General features: G+C 41.6%; 1 protein-coding gene across 1 annotated transcript; it reads left to right on the forward strand.

The window, feature by feature from the left end:
* Nucleotides 1-24,404, forward strand: CUNH1orf198 (chromosome unknown C1orf198 homolog). The gene is made up of 4 exons (XM_068153952.1): nucleotides 1-457; nucleotides 8,011-8,061; nucleotides 19,106-19,657; nucleotides 21,934-24,404. Exons 1-4 carry the CDS (start codon nucleotides 110-112, stop codon nucleotides 21,988-21,990), a joined length of 1,008 nt encoding a protein of 335 aa, XP_068010053.1. The 5' UTR covers nucleotides 1-109; the 3' UTR covers nucleotides 21,991-24,404.

A 24,404-nucleotide genomic window follows, 5' to 3' on the forward strand; every position in this document is an offset into this window, starting at 1 on the left:
CAGGAGGGGAGCGGAGCTGAGCAGGGAAGGGCGGAGGAGGCGGTTCCCATTCCCGCCGTGTGAGTGCGCCCGGCTCAGTGTGTGCGGGGCTGGCGGCGGTGAGGTGGTCATGGCCTCTATGGCGGCGGCGATTGCTGCCTCCCGCACGGCCGTGATGAACGGGAACCGGCCGCTGGACGAGCGGGAGCGCAAGCGGTTCAGCTACTTCTCCTCGCTGAGCCCCATGGCGCGCAAGATCATGGCGGAGAAGGAGCGGATCCGCGAGCGCTACGGGCCCGAGTGGGAGCGGCTGCCGCCCCGGCAGCAGGACGAGATCATCGACAAGTGCTTGGTGGATCCCCACATTCAGGCCCGCTACGCCGCGCACCGCGGTGCCTCCCGAACCGCCGCTCCGCCCTCCTGCTACCCCAGCCTCCGCATCAACACGGGCCAGAAGGTGGTGCGCTTCGGCGACGAGGTACCGGCGGGGGGCGGGCAGGAAGGGGCGCCGGCGGAGCCCGCCCCCCTCGTCTCAGTGCTCGGGCAGGGGCCGTTGGCCCTGGGTCGCCTGTTGGGGGGGTCTGTCCTTGCGGGTCTTGGGGCTCTTCCAAGCCCCGCCGCCGCCGCACGGGCCGTCGGCGGTGGGGTAGCCGTAACCTTGCTCCGGCTTCACGGCTGCTTCTGCGGGCGTGTGGCGCCGCCGAGCCAGCGGTCGGCTGTGGCAGGGAGCGGGCGATTCTAGTTGAGAACGGTGGTGGGGGAGTTACCCTAGTGATGAGACTGATTTCTCTTCCCCTCCATGACTTGTTCCGACTATAGAAGCAGAAAAGGCACCGAATTAGAGTTTGTCCGAGATAAGCAGAAGTGGATTTTGCAAAACGGAGTCTTAGAGATGAGGCCGGTACCACCACCCCCGAAAATGGGGCATGGGTATGCCTAGCTCTGGAAATAGCCCTCTGTTGAAAATGAGCTCTAAGAAGTGTTTACACTGAATTAAATACCTTCCTTTTTTTTGTTTCTAATTTTAGACACAGTTAAAAATACAACCCTGACAACGTTACAGCTCTTGATATTTTTGACACCTTAAAAAAATGCGGACTGTTCCATGTCACATGCCAAGAAAAACATGGGTGTGGAAAGATAGACGGCAAAAAAATGTGGGTTTTGAACCTTCTGAGAACCATCTGTCTAATGGTGAAGCGTGGCAGCCCTTCTGGAAATCCATAGGTGTAAGGGTACCGGGTCTGGTGGCAGTGGGTTGTGTTGCTGAGTGTGATCTGTTGAAGAGGAGGGTCTAGCAGTGCTTGCTGGCCATGCTTTTCAGATACAGTCTCTCTCTTACTGTGTATGAGATTTACTTTGTTTTATTTTCTTTTACATCTTGGTACGATTACAGAGCTGACCTCTTTCACTCTGTTCTTACACTATCTTAAAAGTAACCTATTGGTTATTAACTTATGTGTCTTCTACCAGAAAAAATAATAATTAAAAAAAAAGGTCTCCTTTGCTTGTGTAATCAATCTAATTTAAAGAGACCAGTGCTGCTTTTAGCCTCCTCACCAGTATACCTTGCAATGGGATTTGTGAGGAGTGGTTGAAGCACACAGATTCTTAGCATCATGGTTCCCGATCAGCTTTGTGCTAGAAGACTGCTGCTTGTATTTCACCTGTCAGGGAGGTGTGATGATGTGCCACACACACGTCGTATCTGCAGTTTAAGAACAGCGCAGACTTTTTTAGTCCATGATACCAGAAATTCTGGGTAAATACTTGCTAGTAACAGACCATAACCCCTGGTGAAAAAGAGATTTAGAGGAGTCTGAGACAGTAAATTTTGCTGCGTAAGTAATCTTTGAAAGGAAAGCTAAACCTGAAGTTAGTTGTGAAAGGATTTACCTTAGCGACTATAGAAAGTAAGTTCAGCTTTCCCAGTCTTAGGTGATTCTGCTGTACTTTCTGCTTTGAATTACATGGATCAGGAAGGAAAGCAAGCATGTTGTAGGTTTTTGGGCTGTGCTATATGGAAATAAAAATATCCTGCTTGACAGAAGAGCTAGAGAGTCCATCTGAAACTTGGCAAGTTTTTTTTCTTTCCTCTCTTGCCATGAAATACAGCTGTGATACAAATAGTGGTGGTGTTAGCATTTGTGTAGCTATTAACCAAAGAAAGCATGCTTCATTAAAATACTTAATGCCAGCTGTTTAATTTTGGAAGCATCTGGCCAAACTGACTTCCTCCTTTACTTCTAAGCTGAAGGTAATATAAATTGAATTTCAGAAGAAAGGAGATTCCACTTGTTTTGGCATCCTCCATTTCCATTTTAGTTCTTCCAAGTGCACTACTGAGTCTTAGAGCCTTTCCTGGCTCCTCATCTGATAGCTTCCTCTCCCCCTGCTCCCTTGCTGGCATTCAACGTGATTCTTGGATATTTGCCCTGGCTCCTTGTCCTGCTGTTACACAGCTACTGAGGCTGATCTCTTACCGTTTTGGTTCAGACTTCTAGGCATGCAAATACTTTGTCTATACTGAACTTTATTTTCTTGCTGTCTTCTGGTCTGACAGTTTACTGAGCTGTACTGCTGCTGTCTTTGTAAGATGTAACTGCTGCATGTACTATGGTCACCCAACCCTTGTTCAGGGCACTTAGATTGGTCCTCACTGCTGTCCGTGGCTCACAGTGTATGGGACCCTGAGGCAAGGAAATGGAGTAATCTGCATGCCTGGGAATCACTTGTAAATGTTGCAGTGCTTTCAGTGTGCGTGCTCTAATGATGTTCTTGCTGACACCTGCTCCAAAAGCTTCATGTTTCCAGCCACAGCTCATCTTCCCTGTTAAATGATGTTGAAATCTGTAGTGATCTTTCTGTGATTGCTTTAAGCATGGAAAGTTAATCTCTTCCACCTTGTGTTCTTTGGAGGACCTGAGAAAGAAAAACAAGGCTGAATGCTGTAGATACAGATTTACCCATCCAAGGCTCTCATTGTTTCACTCCCAGTTTCATGCATGTTACCACTTTGATAAAGTGGTTCAGATGATACATATAGTGGTCTTATATCACAGGATAATTGGTTGCCTCTTTCTTACCCCCACAGTTTTCCATGTATCTTTTCTAATACCAAGCTTGTCTCCTGGACTTGTAGCCCAGGACAGTAAGTTCTCAAGGTATAAGCATGTCTTCCATTTTCAAAATACTTTTCAGTATGCTGGCTGTGTGGGAAGGCTGTGACAGAAAATAGATGTACAGTAAAACGACTGTGGCATCCTGTAGCCATAATCCCATCATTTCATAGTGCTATAGCACTGCAGCAAGCACCATGTGTGACTCTTAGCAAATGCCTAGAGTCAGCTGAGAGCCACTGCACCTTCTCCATTATCTTACCCTCATTGCAGCAGTGCCAGTCATATAGTTAATAATTGAAGCTGTGTGTGCACTGTGAATGTAGTACCTAAGAGGATCAGTGGCAGAACACCAGAGTTTCTTTCTTACTCTCCCATCTTGCTGTCAAAGGACTGGAGGTGTTTTAAAAGGTCTCCAAAATACTGATGAAAGAAAGGGATTCCCCAAACACTATTTCTCAAGTACAGTGTTGGATTAGTTGAAATAGACCTCAGAGTACACCAGTTCAACAATCTTGATAGAGTTACAAGCCCTACTATTTTCCAATACCACCTTCTAGTGAAACCAAACATTTCTTGCTTCTCTATCTTGCTCTGTTTTCCAGAGTCATGTGTTCTAGGTCATGCACATGTTTTTGAGCTCTTCCAGGCTAATAGGGTCATTTAACACCCTCATGAAAGAAGTTTTGTCATGTTGGCTGAAGATTGACTTGTCATTGCACATAGGCTCAGTACCAAGAGACATTTGTTGTTTCACCATCATATTCTGTCTAGACAGCCTAGGCATTCTGACTGAGGGCTGTTGGAGGCCACATCCTTCACACACAGCTTCCTCTTTCCAAACAAGCCTCCAGTTGCTGGCATTTATCCATTTTATGTCTAATGCTCATAATGGTAAAAAAATTAGGGTTATCTGAGAAGAGGAAAATCTGGAAATAGAATCTGGTATTGATTGCTGTAATATGAATGGGCTAGTTTTGGTATACACCATAAATTATAAGCCACCCTGAGGGGAACAGCTAGAAAAATTTCAATGTAGTGGTCAGTTTGTGTTAAACATTTGATTTGATGTTATTTGATACCACTGGATCCTTTCTGTTTATTTAGTTCAGTGACAGATAATTTAGATACTCAGTTTACAACAAGTTCTCACTCTTCTGTTAATACTGTCACTCTTTATCCACAAGTATGTGACATACACATGGCTTTAAAGTCTTGTTTTTCTGATTTTTTAAGTTTTCTGGGGTTTGTTCTTCTATAAAGGGATATTGAGTGTTTGAGTACCCATCAGCTCAAAGAATTGGACTGGAAATAACTTTTCTTCTAATTGAAGAAAATGCCATGTACTTTAGGAAAGGGTAGACATTTTATATGGAGAAAACACAGGTAAGAGAGTTTGGTTAGCTTAATTAATCATCTTTTTATAGGAAAGCTTGACAGGCAGACACAGTATTTGTTTTGCTTAACCTTTAGGACTTTGGCACCAAACCCAAGGATCAACCCTTTTTATCTCCTACTTAAAAATGCTTTAAACCAACAAATATTTAATATAACAGTTTTTTTTGGTGTGTTCGGTGTGATAGAGATTTGTGCTTTTTAGTGCACGGCAGTGTTTTGATAACACTTCATTTGTCGGTGACTGCCTTGTTACTGTCAGCTGCACCGAGCAATGTGCGTGCCAGAAACGCTAGCACATTTTTACCAGTGCCTTCCATTTTGAAATTCAGGTGCTGTTTTGCAACAAGCTGTCTATGTATAGCAAACATAGTTTGTGATTCTTTTTTATGTATTCTGCAGCTGGTTGCTGAAGTCAAGTGCATGACTGGATTTTTGCCTCTCATTCTCTCTTTTTTTAGCTTGGAAATATGTTGCATGAGGCCCTTCTTCTTACAAATCGGTTCTTTAACACTGTTGAACAAAAGTTTATTTATTTGCCTTTTTTCTGGAAGAAGGCTTTGTTGTGTGCTGAAAACAAAAGCAGACCAGATATGGATCTCTTCTAATCTGTATTGATGATAAATAGCCTTGAAGTTTTGGGTTTTTTTCTGTAGAATTTTCACTTGTCATTTACTTTTGTGAGTATCATCATAGCTGATGCTTTTATGCCTTTTTTTTTTTCAGGCTTGTGAGAACTTCTTTATTCTACAGAAAGCAAAGTTACTTATTTTGTTGGTGACAAACATACATCCGGCACATCAGACTTTGCTTTCTGTTGAATTATGTTGTTTTTCTGTTTCTCACTTGATCCTCAGCATGTCTTCTGTGTGAGGGCACAAGAGGTGGAGACCACAAACTACCTTCCCCGATAGTGGACAGAAACTAACAACTGTCTCCTTCATCCTAGCTTCAAGTACATTCCAATAACCATAGGCATTAATGACTTGAAGCTTTGTATCCTCAAACTGTGTCTTATCCTATTTTATCCTTTGCTAGATCCCATGGAAAATCTCTTGAATGTAGGAAAAGCTCCTCAGACTTACTGGCCCTGAGGTGTCCTAGACTCTACAGCCTGAGATACAAGCCATCCTTCTAAGACAAAAATACATGGTTCTTGTCTTTCAGTGAACTTCTCCTGCCTAACAATAGACTACTGCTTTCATCTTTTGAAATGATCTGCAGAAGTCTTAGGCTTTGTCTCTGACAGGAATTTTTTAACAGCCACTACCAAAATACCATTAATTCATTTCAGAAGGGTTTTTTTTCTGCCTAAACTTGAGTTTGAGGCTCCAGTGAGTGAAATGGTGGTTGAGAAGACATCAGATTCTAGGAAGTGGGAAGCTGACTTGCTGTGGCCTGTAGAAAATGACGTATCCTTGTGCACGACCATATTATACATTCACTTTGCCTTCCCTATGCTGCTTTTCTATCCTTCTGCAGGTAGCCCTCTGTCAGAAGGGCTTGTTACAGCCACAGTGAATTGAGGATGTGCAGAGTGGTAGGTGAAGAAGTGCTGTCTACATTTTCATTATACATGGAAATAAAGAGCTGGCTTTCTCAGATCCAGGTTGAGGATGGTCTTGGCTTGCCCATAAACTTGAATCTGGTCACAGCTGATTTGCATGTCCTGTGAAAGGCAAGAAGTCAGAGATTCCTTTAAACTCCTTAGGGAAAACCTACTGACAGCTATGCCTATGTGTCTGGAGCTTTAAGGTGCTGTGTGAGCTTGCAGGAGTGTTACTCAATTTTCTGGATTCAATTTCTGTCCTCTGCTGCTGTGGTTAAAGTGAAATACTGATTTGTCCAGACCCCATGTGGACATTAGGGTTACAGTGTGAGACTTCATGTAACTGTTGAACTCTCCCATCTCCTCCCTCCTAGACTGTGATTCCTGTCACGCATTCTGCAATTTCACCAGCTTCATAGGCAAAGGATCTGGTCCTAAAATGATTTTGAAATAATTTGACACTCACTTGGCTTTTAGGCATCTCACCTAAGTGATGTAGCATTCCCATGTGGTCAGCAGCACTTCACAATACAAATGCTAATAGAAGTTAGAACAGATGCTAAAAAGCAAGACTTTTACACTGTCTGTTTTCTTTATGCCAGTATGCACTTGCTGGAATGAGAGAACCTGATATAACACTTGTATCCTTGGCAAAAATTTCCTGCACCAAATTTCTCTTTGGACCAGAGTGTATGGTCCAGCAGAGCCCAGGATTTTCCTTTTAGATCGTCTCTATCAGCCCAGGTCTTTTTAAAAACACAGAATCACCCTAATATATTTCACAAGCCCATTTCACTACTAGAAACTTTGTGTTTTACAAATGAGTAATAGTTGGAGAATGCAATGTTTTCATGTTTAGGAGATGATTTCAGACACTTCTAACTGTAATTTCGTAGTCCTTGGCTGCTGAAAAGGCAGAGGTCAGAAATAAGAGGTGGAATTTTTATGTTAGTTTAAAACATAGTCTAGTTCTGTTATTCTTTGAACAGCAGAAATGTGAAACAAGTACTCCAGCTCTTGTCCTGCCCTCTCCTTACCTGTGCATAGTTATTTCTGGCTTTTCTCCTTCCATCTGCCATTCCATTTCCGGTTCCTCCTCTGAAGTACTGGGGTGGCCAAGCAGTGGTATACTCATTGTGGAGGGTGCAACTCCTTACCTCTTCCAGTGCGACCATCCAGTGTACAAATGAGTCTCACCCACAACTAGGAATAGAAGTGTGATCATTTTGTTGCAAATCTTGAATAAATGTGGGTAATAATTATTTATCTTTTTTTCCACCTCTTCCTTTTTCAATGTGTACTACATCCATTTCTGGAGGGCATGCCGTGTGTGAAGAGTTTGGTTTAATTTCTCAAATTGGGATTGCTTCATAAGCCCAAGAAACTATTTCAGGTTGGGATTTTACTCTGGAGGCTGTCTCGCCCGTTCAGCAGCACTGAATGCTTTCTTCAGACTGATCATCACTGAAGTAGCACAATGATGTGTCTTACCACGGCTGGATCCAGTTGTGGCTTGGCCTGATGGATGTGCAGCTGTTCTGCTGCCATGTGACTGCCTGGATGCGCACATGCTCTTTGGTCTGTGAAGGGGTGGAAATATGACTTTATTTCTCTAAAGCCCCTGCTTTTCTTACTATTTCTGTCCCAGGGTGTTGCTAGTGACTATTAAAGAAAATGCCTAGCATAAAAACAGAAATGTGTTTTAAAGCTCTTTGTAGGGAAACCATTTCATATACTTGGTAGGTTAAATGGGTATACTAATTTAAAATCTTCCCCTCAGAGAACTTGCCCTCAGTCAATATCAAAACGTAATCAGTGCCATCTTTAAGTAGTGCTGTTTGTTTTTAGCATGTTCTGTGGTAGTGGTTGTTATGCTTTCAGCTGTGCAACATAATGTCATCTGTATGATGCTTCTGAGCAGATAAAGCTGCTCTTATGATTTTTAGTCATTCTTGAATTTTATTTCAGGACATAACTTGGCAAGATGAACACTCGGCTCCCTTCTCCTGGGAAACGAAGGTAAATATGCAGCAATATTATTTTTAGTTTTGGCTTGTCATTTTACACTGTTGATTGTGCATTTATGTTGTCTTAATTTTGAAACTTGGTAGGCTAATGTCACCTTTATTCTTTGAGAACATTGTAAAGTGACCATCCTGCAAATGAAATGGGGGCTGGTGTGCTTCGAGTTACATCAACAGAAACACAAAATGTACTTCACAAATTGATACTCTGGCTTCAAATGCAGGTGTAAAACTGATTCATGACAAATGATTTGGTTTTCCATTGTAAACCTTGTAAGCAGCTTGCCGTGTTCACCAAGACCAGTGTCTCAGATACTGTATAAACATTAATGTATTTCACTTTTAAAGTTAAGAGTAAAGTAGCTAGGAAGTTGGGTGAGAAAGGAACAGACATCTAGTGACTTCATTGGATTCTTTCTTACAGCCTGTCCTATGCTTCATCTTTTTCTTACATTCTAGAATGCAATGAAACTTGATAACCTGAGATTGTGCTAGAAGCATTGCCCTACTTCCTCTCCAAAAACCAGATCCTTCAAAATATGAAGTTTTTCCATGATACGTTGGTTTTGGGTTTGTTTGTTTGTTTTTCCCCCTTGCTTTACCTCTGGTGTTTTGTTAAAACATTATTTACAGTGGGATTGTTGTAAGACTACCACAGAGGCGGTGTTCTCCATCTGTCTGAACCTGCAATGTGAGGAGATAACTATTTGCCATATTTGTGGTGGGATATCAAGTTCAGTTCTTGTTGAAGAAAACTGGGGTGCAAAAACATAGCTCTTTACCTTTCTCAGCTGGGTATGGTGGGCATGATAATGTAATCACACATTTCAGATTTTGTTTTCTGGCTTAGTCTGCCAGAGATAGCTGCTTCTGCCCTATTTCTTCCATTTTTTTGCCCTTGAGCTATGTAGATAATCGTATATGAGCTTCTGAAAAATAATCTTAGTATAATGCAGACTAATTATTTTGGAAATACCAGTGAATACTAAATTAATCCAGTTGACCCTAGACTTGCTGTCAGCCTTCCCTGCTCAAGGTCACTGCCCAAAGCTAGCATCCCATCTGTGCTTTGCAAATGCTGATTAACCTAGAACTTGATGTGACTTCTGGAGCCTTGCACCCTACAGTGCTGCAGTTTAAGAGAAATTATTGTTAGCCTTCGCTTTTCTTAAAACTCCCTTGTAAACTGTGGTGGTTCAAGTGGCAGTGGAGAATTTCCTGCAGTGGAAACCTGGTAGCTCAGGAGAGCTCTCATGTCTTTCAGGACCCTTAGAAGAAGCAGACAATGTCTTGTAGTATAATACTAAAGAGGCTTTTAGCATGAGTGTACTTGGGTGAAGCTGTCAAGAAAAGAAAAATAGTGAGAAGAGTGTGAACCCCATTGTCAATAGGGTGAAATAAGTCATATGTTGGAGACAATAGTATTGCCTCTCCCCTGTTTTTAGTGCAAACCCTAAAACTCAGGTTTTGGAATATGACAGCTGTAATCATATTTCTAAGCTCTACCTTGACAGGATTTTCTGTTCAGAACACTTGAACTTCCTAGAGAGAGTGCTTTGTGTAATGCACAGACTGGAGATCCTTCAAGAGATGCATCTTCACTCAAATGGATTTTCTATTTAATTGGAAGTTGTCTTTTCTTAAGTGCTAGTATGTCTGGTGATGTGCTCTTCCACCTAGCCTGCAGTTTATCACTTGCTGAGTATTTTCACTGTCCTCCTGGCATCTCAAAATGTGGGACCACAATGGATACATGCTCTAGTTTCTTCCTTTTCTGCAATGAATGGAGGCTTGCAGAATGTGTGACTCCTTGTGTGACTGCTGATGAAAAGTGAGGTGAGGAAGAGATTGCTTTAGAAATTGTCTCAGCTAATCAAGTTGTGCTTCCCTCTTCCCTCCTGCTCCCTCCTTAAGACCCGAGATAAAAGCTGCACATCAGCTAGAGGTTGAAAAGTTGCATGACCTTTTCCTTTAGCAAAACTGTAGAGAGTCAATTTTGTCTTGCATTATGGGCTGTAAGTTGTTTGGTTTGTGTGGGCTTTTCCTTTCCCCCCCCCCACACCCAGTATCTCATATCATGTCAGTCTTTCAGCTAAATTCTTCAGCTGCTGAGTATTCCATTTCTAAAGGTGGAGATCTTGCTTCATGCTTACTCTTTGATCTATTCCATAACCAGTAGTGGGGGTACTGGTCGATGGTAGGCTGAACATGAGCCTGCAGTGTACCCAGGCAGCCAAGAGGGCCAATGGCATCCTGGCCTGCATCAGGAGCAGTGGGGCCAGCAGGAGCAGGGAGGTCATTCTGCCCCTGTACACTGCACTGGTTAGGCCACACCTTGAGTACTGTGTCCAGTTCTGGGCCACTCACTTTAGGAAGGATGTTGACTTGCTGGAACAAGTCCAGAGAAGGGCAATGAAGTTGGTGAGGGGTTTGGAACACAAGCCCTATGAGGAAAGACTGAGGGAGCTGGGATTGCTCAGCCTGGAAAAGAGGAGACTCAGGGGAGACCTTACTGCTCTCTACAACTACCTGAAAGGAGGCTGTAACCAGGTGGGGGTTGGTCTCTTCTCCCACGCAACCAGTACCAGAACAAGAGGACACAGTCTGAAACTGCACCAGGGGAGGTTTAGGCTGGAGGCTAGGAAGAAGTTCTACAAAGAGAGAGTGATTGGTCATTGGAATGGGCTGCCCGGGGATGTGGTGGAGTCATCATCGTTGGAGGTGTTCAGGAGGAGACTTGATGGGGTGCTTGGTTGCATGGGTTAGTTGATTAGGTGGTGTTGGATAATAGGTTGGACGTGATGATCTTGAAGGTCTCTTCCAGCCTGGCTTATTCCATTCTATTCTATTCACTAAAGGAAAATCTTGCTTGACTAATTTGATAGAATAGAATAGAGTTAACCAGGTTGGAGGGGACGTTTGAGATAGAGTTCAACCTATCATCAGAGCTGCTTGATAAGTGAATGCATTGTCTAGAATGCTTTATTGCTTTTTTTCTTCCTTTCCTTCCTTATTTCTGAAATGAAGCAGTGAGGGGGAAGAAATGGTCTGCAAATGAGGCACAACAGCAGAGATTTATTGATGAGAGCAGACTCAAGGGGCCTCCAGGTAAAAACAGTGTGATTAGCATCCTATCATCTGACTAAACAGCTCCTCCTCCATCACCACCATTTTTGCAGCCATCCCAGAGCCAGGGGCAAGACCCTCAAGCAGCCAAGATACCACAGAGAGGAGCTCAGCCCCAGCCAGCACTCGTGGATGATATTGGAGTAGTCATCGATCCTGTCCTTAACAACCAGGGGGCCACTAGGCCCCCCAGTCTTTGTTGTCACCATCACCCAATGTGCACTATGGGCACTCACCAGTGATGAGAGGAGAATCCTCAGCCCAGATGGGCTCAGCTTAGGACTTCTGCCTTTCCTGGTGGGGATTAAAAATGGGAGTGGGTGGGGAGGGCAAAGTGGCCACACCTGGGGTGGGAGGAGACTCCAGTAGAGTCCAGGTGCTCTGGGATTTGAGGGGAAAAAGGGGGAAAATGGGGCAGGTGAGGGACTTGAGGGTGTCAGGTAATGACAGGACTAGGGGGAATGGAAACAAAATAGAAGTGGGTAGATTCAGATTGGATGTTAGGAAGAGTGATTGCCCATTGGAATGTGCTGCCCGGGGAGGTGGTGGAGTCGCTGTCCCTGGAAGTGTTTAAAACAAGACTGGATGAGGCACTTGATGCCATGGTTTAGTTGATTAGATGGTGATGGGTGATAGGGTGGACTTGATGATCTTGAAGGTCTTTTCCAACCTGGTTAACTCTGTGATTCAGTAATTTAATAGGATAATATAGGAAAGCAATATCTCCATGTGATACTGGCTGAGAACAAAGCATCCTTGCTCAATTGGTCCAGCATGGGGAAATAGCAGAGAAACCTGAGTGAGCTGTTCTATCGGTTGGCACGTTGTAATGGTAACGTTTGGTGTCTTCTGAGCCAGATCTGTTGTTCCCACTGTTACTTCTGGTTTTCAGGCTCTTTCCATTCTGTGAGCTCTGTCCTGTGATGGCTTATTCTTTCCTAACCTTTTCCTTGATCTCTCTTTAATGCAGAGGTTTTGGGTTAATTTAGATTTTTGCATGTCATTGCTGTGATGAGGAAATTCCTTCTTTCTTTCGCAGCTTTGCATGAGTGTGCTCTCCCTTACCCAAGGAAGGGAGTGTGGTGTCCACTTTCTGCTTTTGCAAAGAATGAGAAAGGAGAGATGTAAATCAGTAAAAGTAGTAGGCTTATGTTTTGTTTATTTATTATTTTTGTCATTGAGACTAAGAAAACAAAGCAGCAATATTGGTATTTGTCTGTAACTAACCTACAGGAAAACTGACAGGGTAGTGAGAAGAGGGGAGGGCATGTTTTCTTCAAGTTGGAGCCTCTCTCAGCTGATAAATGTGATACCCATAGTCATTGCATGGTAGCTAGCAAAATGCATTCACTAATTCCATAGCTGTCAGTCTTTTCCAGGTAGTGGTGTACTAAATTACTGTCATTTTGGGCAGAAGATTATTGAAGGTCTTGGTAACTTCTGTCAAAAGTAAACTTTCTGTGTTGTCCTTTTAAACACAAATGCAAAACATAGCCAAAGTTGTTTGTATCACAGCAAACACTTTCGCAATTATCTCCACCATGTTTAGCAGCTTGATGTGTATTTAAAGTTCTTGTCTTACCTTTTTATTTTAAACCCCTTAAACGAGGCCAACAAAGCTGAAATGCAAATAAAATTGCTAAGCTATCTGTTAGAGAGTATTTAAAATAGTAACATTTGTAATAGAAAGCGAGTACTTCTCAGAAGGAAAACTGCTCAATAACCAAGAAGTTTTCATGGTACTGCAAATCAGCTGACATTTGAAAACTAGAGACTGAACTGGGGGGAGTGGAGTGATTTGGTTCATGGGTGGACCCCTCATGAACATAAGACATCTTTAAATGTGGGTTACATTTTTAACTGGAGCTAAAGCCAGGTTTATGAATTTAGGGCATTCTATTTATGGCTTCAGGTTAAGTGAGATGAAAGCTGACATTTTTTGGCTGAGTTTAGCCTTTGAGGTTTCTTGGTTTATTTGAAGTAAAAGTTCAGTGAAACTTAGCACGGACCCTGAGGTATAAATGGAAAACAAGTATCGTGCCTGGGTTTGGAAATAAAATTTCTCTGCAGCTATTCCTGAACTCACAACTTTCTGGGGTTTGGTGTGTTTTGTTGGTTGTGCTCTTTTAAAATTAATTTAGTAGTGGACAGAAAACACCATTTCAGTCTGTCATCTCAGCTACCATATTGAAAGCAAAAAGGGAGCAGCATGGGAGGAAGTTCAAATCTATTCCTAATTAATGCTGTTAACTAAAATAGGTTTTATTCCAAATGCTTAAAATTGACACATGCAGATCTAAAAATTTGTTGGTCTTAATACAGGTAGAAGAATAGCTGTGAAAGTAGCTTTAGTGAGTCCTTCTTGTATTTTTTTTACCTAAGTCCTGGCTTTTTGTGCTTTAACTCGCTTCTGCTTTCAGCAGGTGCTTAGATATTTGTAGAAAACAAACAAACAAAAAGAAGCCTTCAAGGTGTGTTCAAAAGCAAACAAATGAAAAAAGAGTAAAAAGTCAGTGTCCAGCATCAATCTCTTCAGTAATCTGCCTGCTGCCTTCCCTGTCCTAATTCCCCAATTACATGACTGCAGAAGTGATCTAATCCTAGTGATTATTTAGAAAGAAAAAAAGGATGTTGCACTTACAAAACTGTGATTTGCAAGCTGTTTAGCTAAAACTAAAAGACAGTCTTCAGTATCATTCTTTGTACAAGTCCTGGTTGGTTGTGTTTGTATTCTTTTTAAATGAAAAGAAAGCGGCACATTTCCCCCCCGCTGCCTTCCTTAGAAGCCTGATACTAGAACTGCTTGTTACAAACTGTACTTCAGTGTGATTATTTTTATCAGGCTGGCATAACTGGCAGTGCTTCCTTGGAGGGAAAGAAGAGTGATGCCTGAGGTTTTAGAGTTTTCCTTTGCATTTTTGATCTAGACTACAGATGTTTAAACCACAGTGCTATAAGAGTACTATTGACTATTAGTTCATGAGCCCAGATGCCTCAATTTGTGGTAATAGGAACTGTGCTCAATGTTTATTTTAATCTACACAGTCAGATGTTCTCAGCTAAGGGTTCAATTATGTGCATCAACCTTGAGACAGTTGTTCGTGTTTGTAAAGCCATGCACATACCAGATACTGTCAGTGTGGTTTTGCTCAGGCTAACCTGTAACTGTGACAGACTAAAATGCAGTTCATATCACCTATCATGTTTTCTCTGAAACTCCATGCTATGTATGTTTGGTGTTGTCTTTCTGTAGGGACTAAAATTACTAATTTGGTTTTGAGCACTTTGCTCTATTTTTTCCCTTGAATCTGGTCTCCACTGACCTAGGGATTTCTTTCTGGCTCTGGAAAGATCTTGAAAACACCCATGGTATGCACAGGAAGCAAAACAAGAAATGCAGCTCCTTTGGATCCCATATTTATTTTGGTTTTCATCCATTCAGCAAAGTAATCTTCTAACTAATTTTGCACTTGGCTTTCATAGTGCTGCATATATCAGTCTGCGCTGAAAAGAAGTTGCTTTTACAGTCTTACTGCAGTCTTTGTCTTAAACTTTTATTTTTTTCAGGCTGCCAAGGAAAACAGCATGTTTTGGCTGTGTTTGCTTGACTGTTCAGTAAAATATTACACATTCCAGATGAGTGAATAATATGCTTGAGAAAAAAAGCTACTGAGTTCTTTGTGGTCTTCTTGTTTCCAATGTAGACTTAGGAACTGAGACCTGCTTTTATACAGTATTATGAGATCATTGGGTTCTTAGTGTGTGGTGCCTCTCTTTGAGAATACATTGTTTCCCATGAGTAGATACAGTCAGTATTGAATTCAGTGGATTATCCCTGCCTTGAAACTGAGGTCTAAACTGTTTAATTCACTAAATAAAATTGCCAAATATCTTAACATGATCATTTTCAGGCAAGGTGGGCAGGTGAGTTCTTACAACTTGCAGTTTTAATATTACTTGAATTTATTAGAAAAGTGATCCAAGACCTAGGTGGCCTTTGTGTTACAACCAAGGGGTTGAGACTGGAGAGAACACAGGCTTACAGGTTTGCTTTGCTTCAAAGTACTACTTCATGTGTGCTTTCACACACACACTCTCTCTCTAGATGTGTTGAGAACAACAAGCTCTTGCAATGTCTTGGAAACACTACTGCTGTTATTTGATTTCTGACAAATTCTGGAAATTGCAGTTGAGACTGTACTAGCCTGTCTGTAAACTCTGAAGACTTTCTAGGCTGAACAGTTGCCAGAATTACAACTTGAACAAGTGGTAGGAAAAAGAAAGTGTTTGCATTTTGTACCATACATGGGGAATTAAAATACAGAAACTGCAGCTCAAAGTAATACAAAATCTATGAAAGCAGTTGGGGACTGAAACTGCCTCTCTCTAGAATCCCAAACTGTGCCAAAATGACAATTCACTTTTGACCATCAAGTCTTACCATAGTGTTCAGTGTTGGCTTCCCCATAGTGGCAGCTGGTAGAGTATCAAAAGTGCTTTTCTGCTGTGTGCAGCTGCAGCTCTCCCTCAGCCTGGGGAAGGCAAACATGCAATACAACCCTTTATGGACCAGCTGCTTCTCTAAGTTAGCAGGGGCTTGGAGAGGTGTGCATTTGACAGCTGGCAAACCTAAGGGAAAAGGACATGTTTTCTTTGGAGTAACTGTCCTGAATGTTGTTTTCTTCCCAATCAATTGCCAATTTGCAATCTGATAGAAGAAACTGAGAACAGAACGCTAATTAAACTCACATTTCTGGTGTCTGGTGACTCATTAAAACATACATTACTACTCATGACTTAGATGTCAGCATGGGGTGTTTCACACATGGGTCTTTCACACATAGGTCTTCTCTGAAATTATCTCTCTACTTATACTGCTGCTTTGTTGGTTTTATTTTTGATTTGGGAGGAACAGGGTGTCTTTAGTATTTTATTGCCAATTTTGTAACTTGAAGGATACAGCATATTACTAATTTTCTTTCATTGGCCACATTTCTTAGGGATTCAGATGTCTTCAGTAACCTTGAAAGTCAAATAGAAGCATTTATATATTTGAAGGAAAATAGAATAACTTGTGACTGGTCTACAGAAGTCCTTATCTTTTCAAGCTAAATATTAGAAGCAGAATTATACATCTGACCTCTCCAGGCAGTGTTTACATCATGCTGAGATGTAGGCCTTTCAGAAGCTGTCAGGGTAGTCTTGTCTTCTTTGCCTTCCCTAAGGGAAAAAGCAAACTCCTGAAGAAGTATTTTTAATCAGATCATTCTGTGCCAGATTATGAATGGTGTGATCCCCAAAGCAACAAATACACAGCCTTAAAGGTTGGGTGGTCCTGTCTTATGAAATCAAAAGGTACAGCCCACGGTCTCTGTTCTAGAAGGACAAAGAGGGCATCCTCTCCAGAACATGCATCCACGAGTGGGTTGGAAGGAGTGCAACTGCCTGAAATTGTGCTGCAGTGTCACACTTTTCTCCACACTAGAAGTGGCCTGCGACTTCCAAACTAGAGCTCAAAGTTGATATTTGGACTCATTCAAAAGAACATAAAACACAACACAGGCAGTGGCTTTTGCTCCAAATTGTAAGAACTTCCCAGGAGGCCTGGCTTTGCTTGTCTGTTGCTGAAAGGCAAAGCCATCCTGTTGGTTTGCCTTTTTCTAATTTTTGTTCTAACAGCCCCCTGCATCCCTTCCATCAGTGTTTTTCCTGGATTTTTTTTTTTTTCCCCAGTGCTATTATGGTGTATCTGGGGCTGTGATGGCTCCTCTGCCCTTTGGGCACTGACCTTCCCTCTCTCTTGGGCTGGGGGGTGAAGGAAGAATTTTACTGAGAATGACTGCTGTTGTGGTGGCCTTTAGCTACTGTCATCTCCAGTGTGATCCCTGGGCCAGGCTACTCAGAAGGAAGACTGCTGAAGGATAGAAAGTAGCACTGTTTTAATTCCTACATGACAAGGTACTTAAGTCTTCCAAGAAATAAAACTTTTTAATGTCTTTTGTTTTTTCTCCTCTTGGATACTGGCGAAGTGCCAGTCTATTTTATATTGTATTGTGGGGTTTTTTAAGCTGGGATTTTATGATTTCCAGAGTCTTAAAGCATCTTAACTTCAGGGTGGAAAATCTCTATTTGATAGTATTGCCAAATCAGCTTAGGAAATAAATCCCTGTACTTTAATATAGGGAATGTCATTTACTGTATATAATTCTCGGCATCACTGCACCCATAGTTTGTTTATGCAGAATTTATCTAAGGAAAAATCACCTGCTCTTAATTTTACATCTTTCCCTTCCCCTTTCCCCCCTTCTTCTCTTTTTTTAATTAAATTGGATCACTAAGGTTTTTCCTCCTAGTAAAAAATGCAGGCAGGGTGGGGTGTTCAGCTGTTGGGTAAGAGTTGCATGCATCCTTGCACTCACCTTACCCTTGCTAAACTGTAATTACTTGCAGCTTGTTTTGTGTTCTGCACCTTTAGATAACACAGAATATTCTTAATGAAAACACAGAACTCAATACTTGTCTATGGCCTTGGAAAACATGTCTGAAGTACCTAATTCTTTAGAACTGTCAGAGGTTAGTCCATGGATCTATGTAGGCAGCTGCTGACTGTTTAAGAAAAGAGGTTGTTTTAGAAATAATCAGTTGCTGAGTTAAGATTTGTGCTTCAGTGAGAAATTTCTGAATATTAAATAGCAGGCATGTGAGACCTGTTGGATTTAGAATCCCTTTGAACTTATCAGGTGCAGTGATGAAGGACTTAAGATCAAACATTGCTAGTGAAAATTATGTGCAACTAGAACTTGTTTTAGACTCCAACTCTTTAGCTGCTATTGTTCTTTTATCCAGGAAAAGCCAGAAAATGGACTGGTATGGGGAGAACATCACTTTTGTAATGAAGTTTCAAAATATTTATTAGCAGTTTGTAGCAAAGGTAGTATTTGAAATGCCCTCTGAAATTTTTCATAACTCCAGGCCTGTCAAGACAACAGCATAGCTCTAACAAGAAATGTAATTTTTAATGGATTTTTTTTTCTTGTATACAGGGGGGAAAAAAGTCTAGACATTTGGTGGTCCTTTTCTAGCTCTTCTAATAGTGCTGTGCTCCTAAGTACAGTAGCACATATGTGTTCCTCATAATGACTGAAGTTTTACTAGCCTAAAGAGTGTCCAACTAGTGGACAATCAAGATTAGTGAAGTGGTGCTAAATAAAATGAACATATTGAACAACTGTTTGCTTTGGGGTGAGTTTTTCAAGGTCTGTATCGTTCTTTAACTGTGACCACTTGCTTCCTTTGACCCGGTATTACCTCTCAGAAAGAAGTGTAGCTATCTGCACTGCAAGTAAAAGTACAACAGGGCTCTGGAATAAGTGAAGAACTGGTCCTGCTGGAGTCGTTTCCTCTTCCTTCAGAGGGGCATTTGAATAGTATTTGCATATACCCATTACATCTAATCCTTATGGCATTGTAGTGTGTTGCCAACTAATTCAAGGACTATAATGGAAGACTGCCTTTTAAACTACCCTTTAAAGCCTTGGTTTCTATTTTCATGCAAAACAGCTGTGGCTTTGAAAATGCATTTGCAAGTGATGCATTAGTGCTGCTATTCCAGTGTTTTAGTGCTGTGTGTGCTGCCTTGGATGGCACCAAGTAACTCAAATGCAATTGATTTCTTTGAATCCTCTGCTGCAGGTCTAGGACTCATGTTTGCTCGCCCTTCAGACTCAAAAGTTACCATTTTTATGTAGCTGCAAAAATAGGTATTTGCAGAGAAAGTTAGTTTTGCTGTGGCATCTGGCTGGGAATTGCCTAGCTGTGGTGAAAAGGATTGTTTATGTATATCAAGATCAGATGTCTGAAGCTGTGTCTTTGTGAAGGGCTTTGAAATACTGTTTTTCTTTAACCCTGAACAGAGTCAGATGGAGTTCAGTGTGGCATCTCTGTCCATACAAGAGCAAGGTGGTGCCCCGTTGCAAAATGAACAGAGGCAGCCCGTTAAAGCAGCACTGGGTGTCCAAGTCCCAAAATCTTCTCAGGCCAGTAAGACCCCTGGCTCTGATGCGTTGATAGCATCCAGAAAAGAAGAGGAGTCCTCTTTCTGGAAGATAAATGCAGAGCGCTCAAAATTTGAAGGAGACAAATCTGAGTTCCAGTCCTTGACCCCCAGCCAGATCAAGTCCATGGAGAAAGGAGAGAAACCCCTTCCTTCATTTTACAGACAAGAGTCTGCTCCAAAGGAGGTTGTGAAAGCTGAGAAGCCCAGCACAACTAAACCAGAGAAGTCTGTTGCCCCCAGCTTACCTTCTGTATCTCTCGAATGGGAGAAACCTCAACCCACTCAACTCCCTCCTAGCTCTCTAGATGACTTCTTTCTTCCTGACCCACCTCAGGACCTGGCGTCTTCTAGGACAAACAAGGAAGATACTGATGGTACTATACTTACAGATCCACAAATGCCTGGACAGGTAAGTACTGCTGTATCCACTGTTCTTACATTTAAAAATTATATAGCACATTAAATTATGACAGTGCTGCTCTGGGAGATTAGAAAATCTATAAAGCACTGAGCTTTATAAAGCTAAGCTTTCTGGCTTTTGATCCTGCTAATTTGAATAAATCTATATGATCCAAATCTTAACTGCCAGTGTTTGCTTCAATCAAGTATTCTGTAATGTAGTACAGTGCATAGGATAAAGGCATCATTTAAATGGAATGCCAGAAATGCTGACACGGTATCCAGTGGCTAACTGACAGCAAAACCTAACAGCATGTGGTAAAAAGCTTGCTGTATCGATTCAAGGAGGGGTTTTTGTTTTGTTTTAGTTTTTCTGGAAAAATTTAGTGGAAATAAGTGTTTTAACTTGAAAAGTAGATAAAAGTAGAGTCTAGGATACTTGACTGGTACATGCAGCACGATAGTGAATGGCAAGCTAGCTTCTCAGCTGTTTTAAGTGGCCCAACAGCCACTTCCCAGTGCTTTGTCCCAGACAGCTGGGTTGCTTTCAAATATGTTTTCTCTTAAAGTCCAAAATAGAAATGGAATGAGCTTCCAGAATTAGCCTGCAATGTTTTTTTAAATAAAAGTACCCAAACAACCCAACAACAAAAAATAACCTTCGGCAGCTCAATAGCCAGATGAAGTTATTTAAAAAGCAGATGCTGATCTGTGAGAAAAGAAAAGGAATAACAGGATATGTCATGGTGAGGGAAAGGAGAGATCCGAAGCCTGAAAGCTGTGAAAGAAGGGAATAGCTCCTCAGAGCTGTGCAGTTCTGTTTGGAATCTGTAGCATTGTTCTGGCAGAAGCCTGACATGTTGCTGTACATTGCAAGCATGCTGCATAGCTTCTCTCTACTGTATTTCCCAGCAGTGGTGGTTTAAATCCTAAAAAAGATGAAGTAAGGTCAGAAAGATGAGGTGAATACTTGCAGAAGAAGTAAGTGGCATCACTTAGAACAAAACTTAAGCTATTTTAGTACTTTTCTGAAGCTAGCATGTAAGCTTCTTGAGCCATTTTGCTACAAACTACAGCAGTCCTTTAATTTTAGTTAAAGGCTTTATCTGTTAATGGTCTGTTACAGTTTTAATTAATTGGTGAATGTTCTCTAGCTAACTGAAATAGTTTGGAAAGCCTGATTTTTCTCTCTGGGGAGGATCAACCTCCCATGTGAAAAAGTGTACAGAGTAGCAGAGGATGGGATGGAATTTTCTTAATTTCTGCTTTTCCTCCCTGTGCTGGGGAAGAGAGCCATGCTCTGGGAAGAGAATCCAGAGATTCAGCTGTATTTCATGAATAATCGTCTTGAACGCTAAAATCACTTCCAAATGTCGTGGCTAAAAGTGCAGCACTGCAGGAGTGAGCATGTTCTTGATAGCCTAGTAAATAACTTGTCAGCAAAGTTTAAACTAGTTTTCTGGAAAGAGCTGATTGCTATGGCAGCAAGCAATCCATTGAATTAGCAATGCTTATGTTCTGTTTGTTTCATTTTCTGCAATTCTCACTCCAGCCTAAAAATTGATCTTTGTGCTTTATGAGCATGTCCAGAGAAGGGCCACGAGGATGATTAGAGGGCTGGAGCACCTCTCCTGTGAGTTGGGGCTGTTCAGTCTGGAGAAGAGAATGCTCTGAGGAGACCTTATTTGTGGCCTTCCAGTATCTGAAGGGGGCCTACATGAAAGCTGGTGAGGGACTTTTTAGGGTGTCAGGTAATAATAGGACTAGGGGGAATGGAACAAAACTAGAAATGGGTAGATTCAGATTGGATGTAAGGAAGAAGTTCTTCACCGTGAGGGTGGTGAGATACTGGAACAGGTTGCCCAGGGAGGTGGTGGAAGCCCCATCCCTGGCAGTTTCTAAGTCCAGGATGGATGTGGCTCTGGGCAATCTGAACATGATCTATTATGAGGTGTCCCTGCCCATGGCAGGGGGGTTGGAACTAAATGGTCCTTGAGGTCCCTTCCAACCCTATAATTCTATGCTTATTTCTCTTTCATGGAGGAAAAAATGACATTTTGCCCACAGACTACTACAAGAATTTTTTTTTTGTCTGGAGTTGCTTTTATTCTCATTGTGAATACTTTTCCATGTCTACCATTTTCCAATGTATTTTTTTCTGATGTGGGCCTTAGGTATCCTAAGGCATGGTGAAGAATTTGAAATATTAGGCAGTTAAGTACTAAGTTTGTAATACCATAATTAACAACCACATCTTCTCTTTCTTTTTTTTTTTTCCCCTTGCAGACTAGTACAAGCAATGTTATCTTGAAGACTGGCTTTGATTTTCTAGACAACTGGTAAAAGATACTGTAGATCAAACCAATTTGGGGGAAGAAGTGGAGTATCTTTCTCCTTGTATGTTAATTTACTAGCATTTGTGTCTTTTTCTAGAAGTAACTTTGAAACTCTTAAATGTTGCCTTTGTATAAACTTTTGTAATACCATATGCGTTTTTGGTTTTTAAACAGTGATAGAAGTGTGGTTTCACTTGGGGTTTTTAAATACCTGTTAAAATTTTTCGTAGCTACTGTATTGAGAGAGTGGGTGAAGTTACCATGCACATGTTAAAGAAAAACAAATGAGTCTCCATGTTCTAGAAATGGAAACTGCAGGCCTGGATTGCGGTTTTCAGTCAAAACCTTGCTAGCGTGGCTTGTGGGAAAGAACATTGCACATCTGATGGTTCCAAATAGGCAAATAATTCCATAGGCCAGGTAAACAAACAGAACAAAACCAGTATGAAAAAGAAACATACAAAAGAATTGCATTGATTTCTATATTTCATTTAGCTAGAAAGTAACTTTTGTACCACTTATTTGAATTTTTCTTTTTGTTTTTTTTTTTTAAGAGGGCAAAGGCATTACCAAAATGATGGATCCAAAGAAGCACTATGTTTGTACCCTTCAAATCTGCTAAAATAACATAAGAGTATTAGAAAAATAACCTGGGGAAATGACAGGTGTTTCTGATCTTTGGATTAGAGACTTGGGGGTGGGTGGAAGGAAATGGGACAACACCAAATGAACGGGAGAAACTCTCTTCAGGGAACACAAGCCAAATGATTTCACTGCCTCCTTACTAGAGTAGTGCTGGCAACACAGCACTGGGAATTGCTGGAGTGTAGATTACCTATGTGTCAGGAAACCACTATGTTTATGGGAGGTCATAGCAGTATAAGGCTTCTTTGTTTTTTAAGCAGCTTATCGTCTCAAGGACTCATCAACTTTGGTGCTTTTTCCTCTGTGTGGTTACATTCCCTTAAGAGCTCAACATCTGGGTTGCATTTGTTCCCGAGGTGCAGCGAGGCACCTCAAGGTGGCCCTCAGCAGACTTGCCTCCAGTTCTGCATTTGAATGACCTTTGTTTGGTGTTTAAAATGTAGAGAACAAGACTAGCTTGTCCTTTGAATCTATTGTCTGTGATATGCAGCATGATTTACACACTGATTCTCACTGTGTTTACCTCACCTTGAAGCCTTAACTCCCCCTACGCACAGCCAGTGACTGGTCTGCTCCGATGCCAAAGGTTTGACCTTTCCCTTTACCTCAGCAATAGTCCCATAGCATTTGTTTGGGGTAGAAGGCAAAACACAGAGCTCTAATGGATCCCAGCCAAGGCTATAGGAAGGTCACCATCTCCTAGACCTTAATTGTGCTAGGCTTCTCATGGATTAGCACTTGACATTTGGTTCAGTGCCAGGGGCAGTTAAATGTGCAGAGCTGGATGCTGCAGGATTTTCTTCTGCCTATTACAGAAAAAGTTTGAGATGTTCTGGAAGAATCCTTCCTCTAATTGGTGTGCTGCTTGCCCTGAACAAGCAGAGGATGCTGGTAGTGCATTAAATCGTAATTGCTGATCAAGGAAATGCTGTAAGCCATCCCCTTCTCCCTGCCCGCCACCCACTGCACATACTAAAAAAATCCCCAAAACCAAACCACCAAGGCCAAATTCTCATTTTTTTCCTAATATTTTCTTATAAAGGTTTCTTAGCTGAAAGGGAGGATTGCCACAGAGTATAAGTCACTGCATACTAAACTTCTGCAAGCTTCTTTACATGCTTCCTGAGATGCACAAACTCCTGTAATTCATGAATATTGTCTCTGCATTCAGCAGTTGAGACAATACTTGCTGTTTCTACCAGCCTGGACTTTGCTGGGTTTTTTCTTAGCTGACCTTTTTTAGCATTTGCTAGAAGCATCCTGCATTAATACAGCCTAGAACAACTTCAGCAGAAATTCTTTAGGTGTATTAGTATTGACTTGCACCTTCTTTGTAAAGCTGACAAATGTTAACCCAGGGGTTTACAGTGACCAGTGAATCTAATTTGCTGTACGTTCAACTGCTGAAAAGTTACAAATCCAATGTGAAGAAGCACATTTTAATCTGACTTTGATATAGGGAGAGCTGAAAGCATAGTCTCCTACTACTGAGGAGAGCTATTTTAAGCCTCTGCTAAATACCTTAAAGCTTCTAAGGGAAGAACATGGGCTGCCTGTCTCTTCCATCAATTAACTCAACCCTAGTACACATTGGGACCAGCTGGTAGAACATGCTGCAGAACTTTTTACTTATCCTGGTAGGTTTTTCCTGTGCTTTGACAAGAGTTGATTCTCCTTCTTTCTTTAATATGTTTTTATTAACATTCTTATTAAAAAAAAATGTACTTGGTCACATTTTATATTAACAATGTTTTAATAAAGTCACTTTAAATAGAA

Source organism: Melanerpes formicivorus, unplaced genomic scaffold, assembly GCF_026170545.1.
Source record: "Melanerpes formicivorus ecotype bairdi unplaced genomic scaffold, bMelFor1.0.p_v2 SCAF_2, whole genome shotgun sequence".
Taxonomy (NCBI): domain Eukaryota; kingdom Metazoa; phylum Chordata; class Aves; order Piciformes; family Picidae; genus Melanerpes; species Melanerpes formicivorus.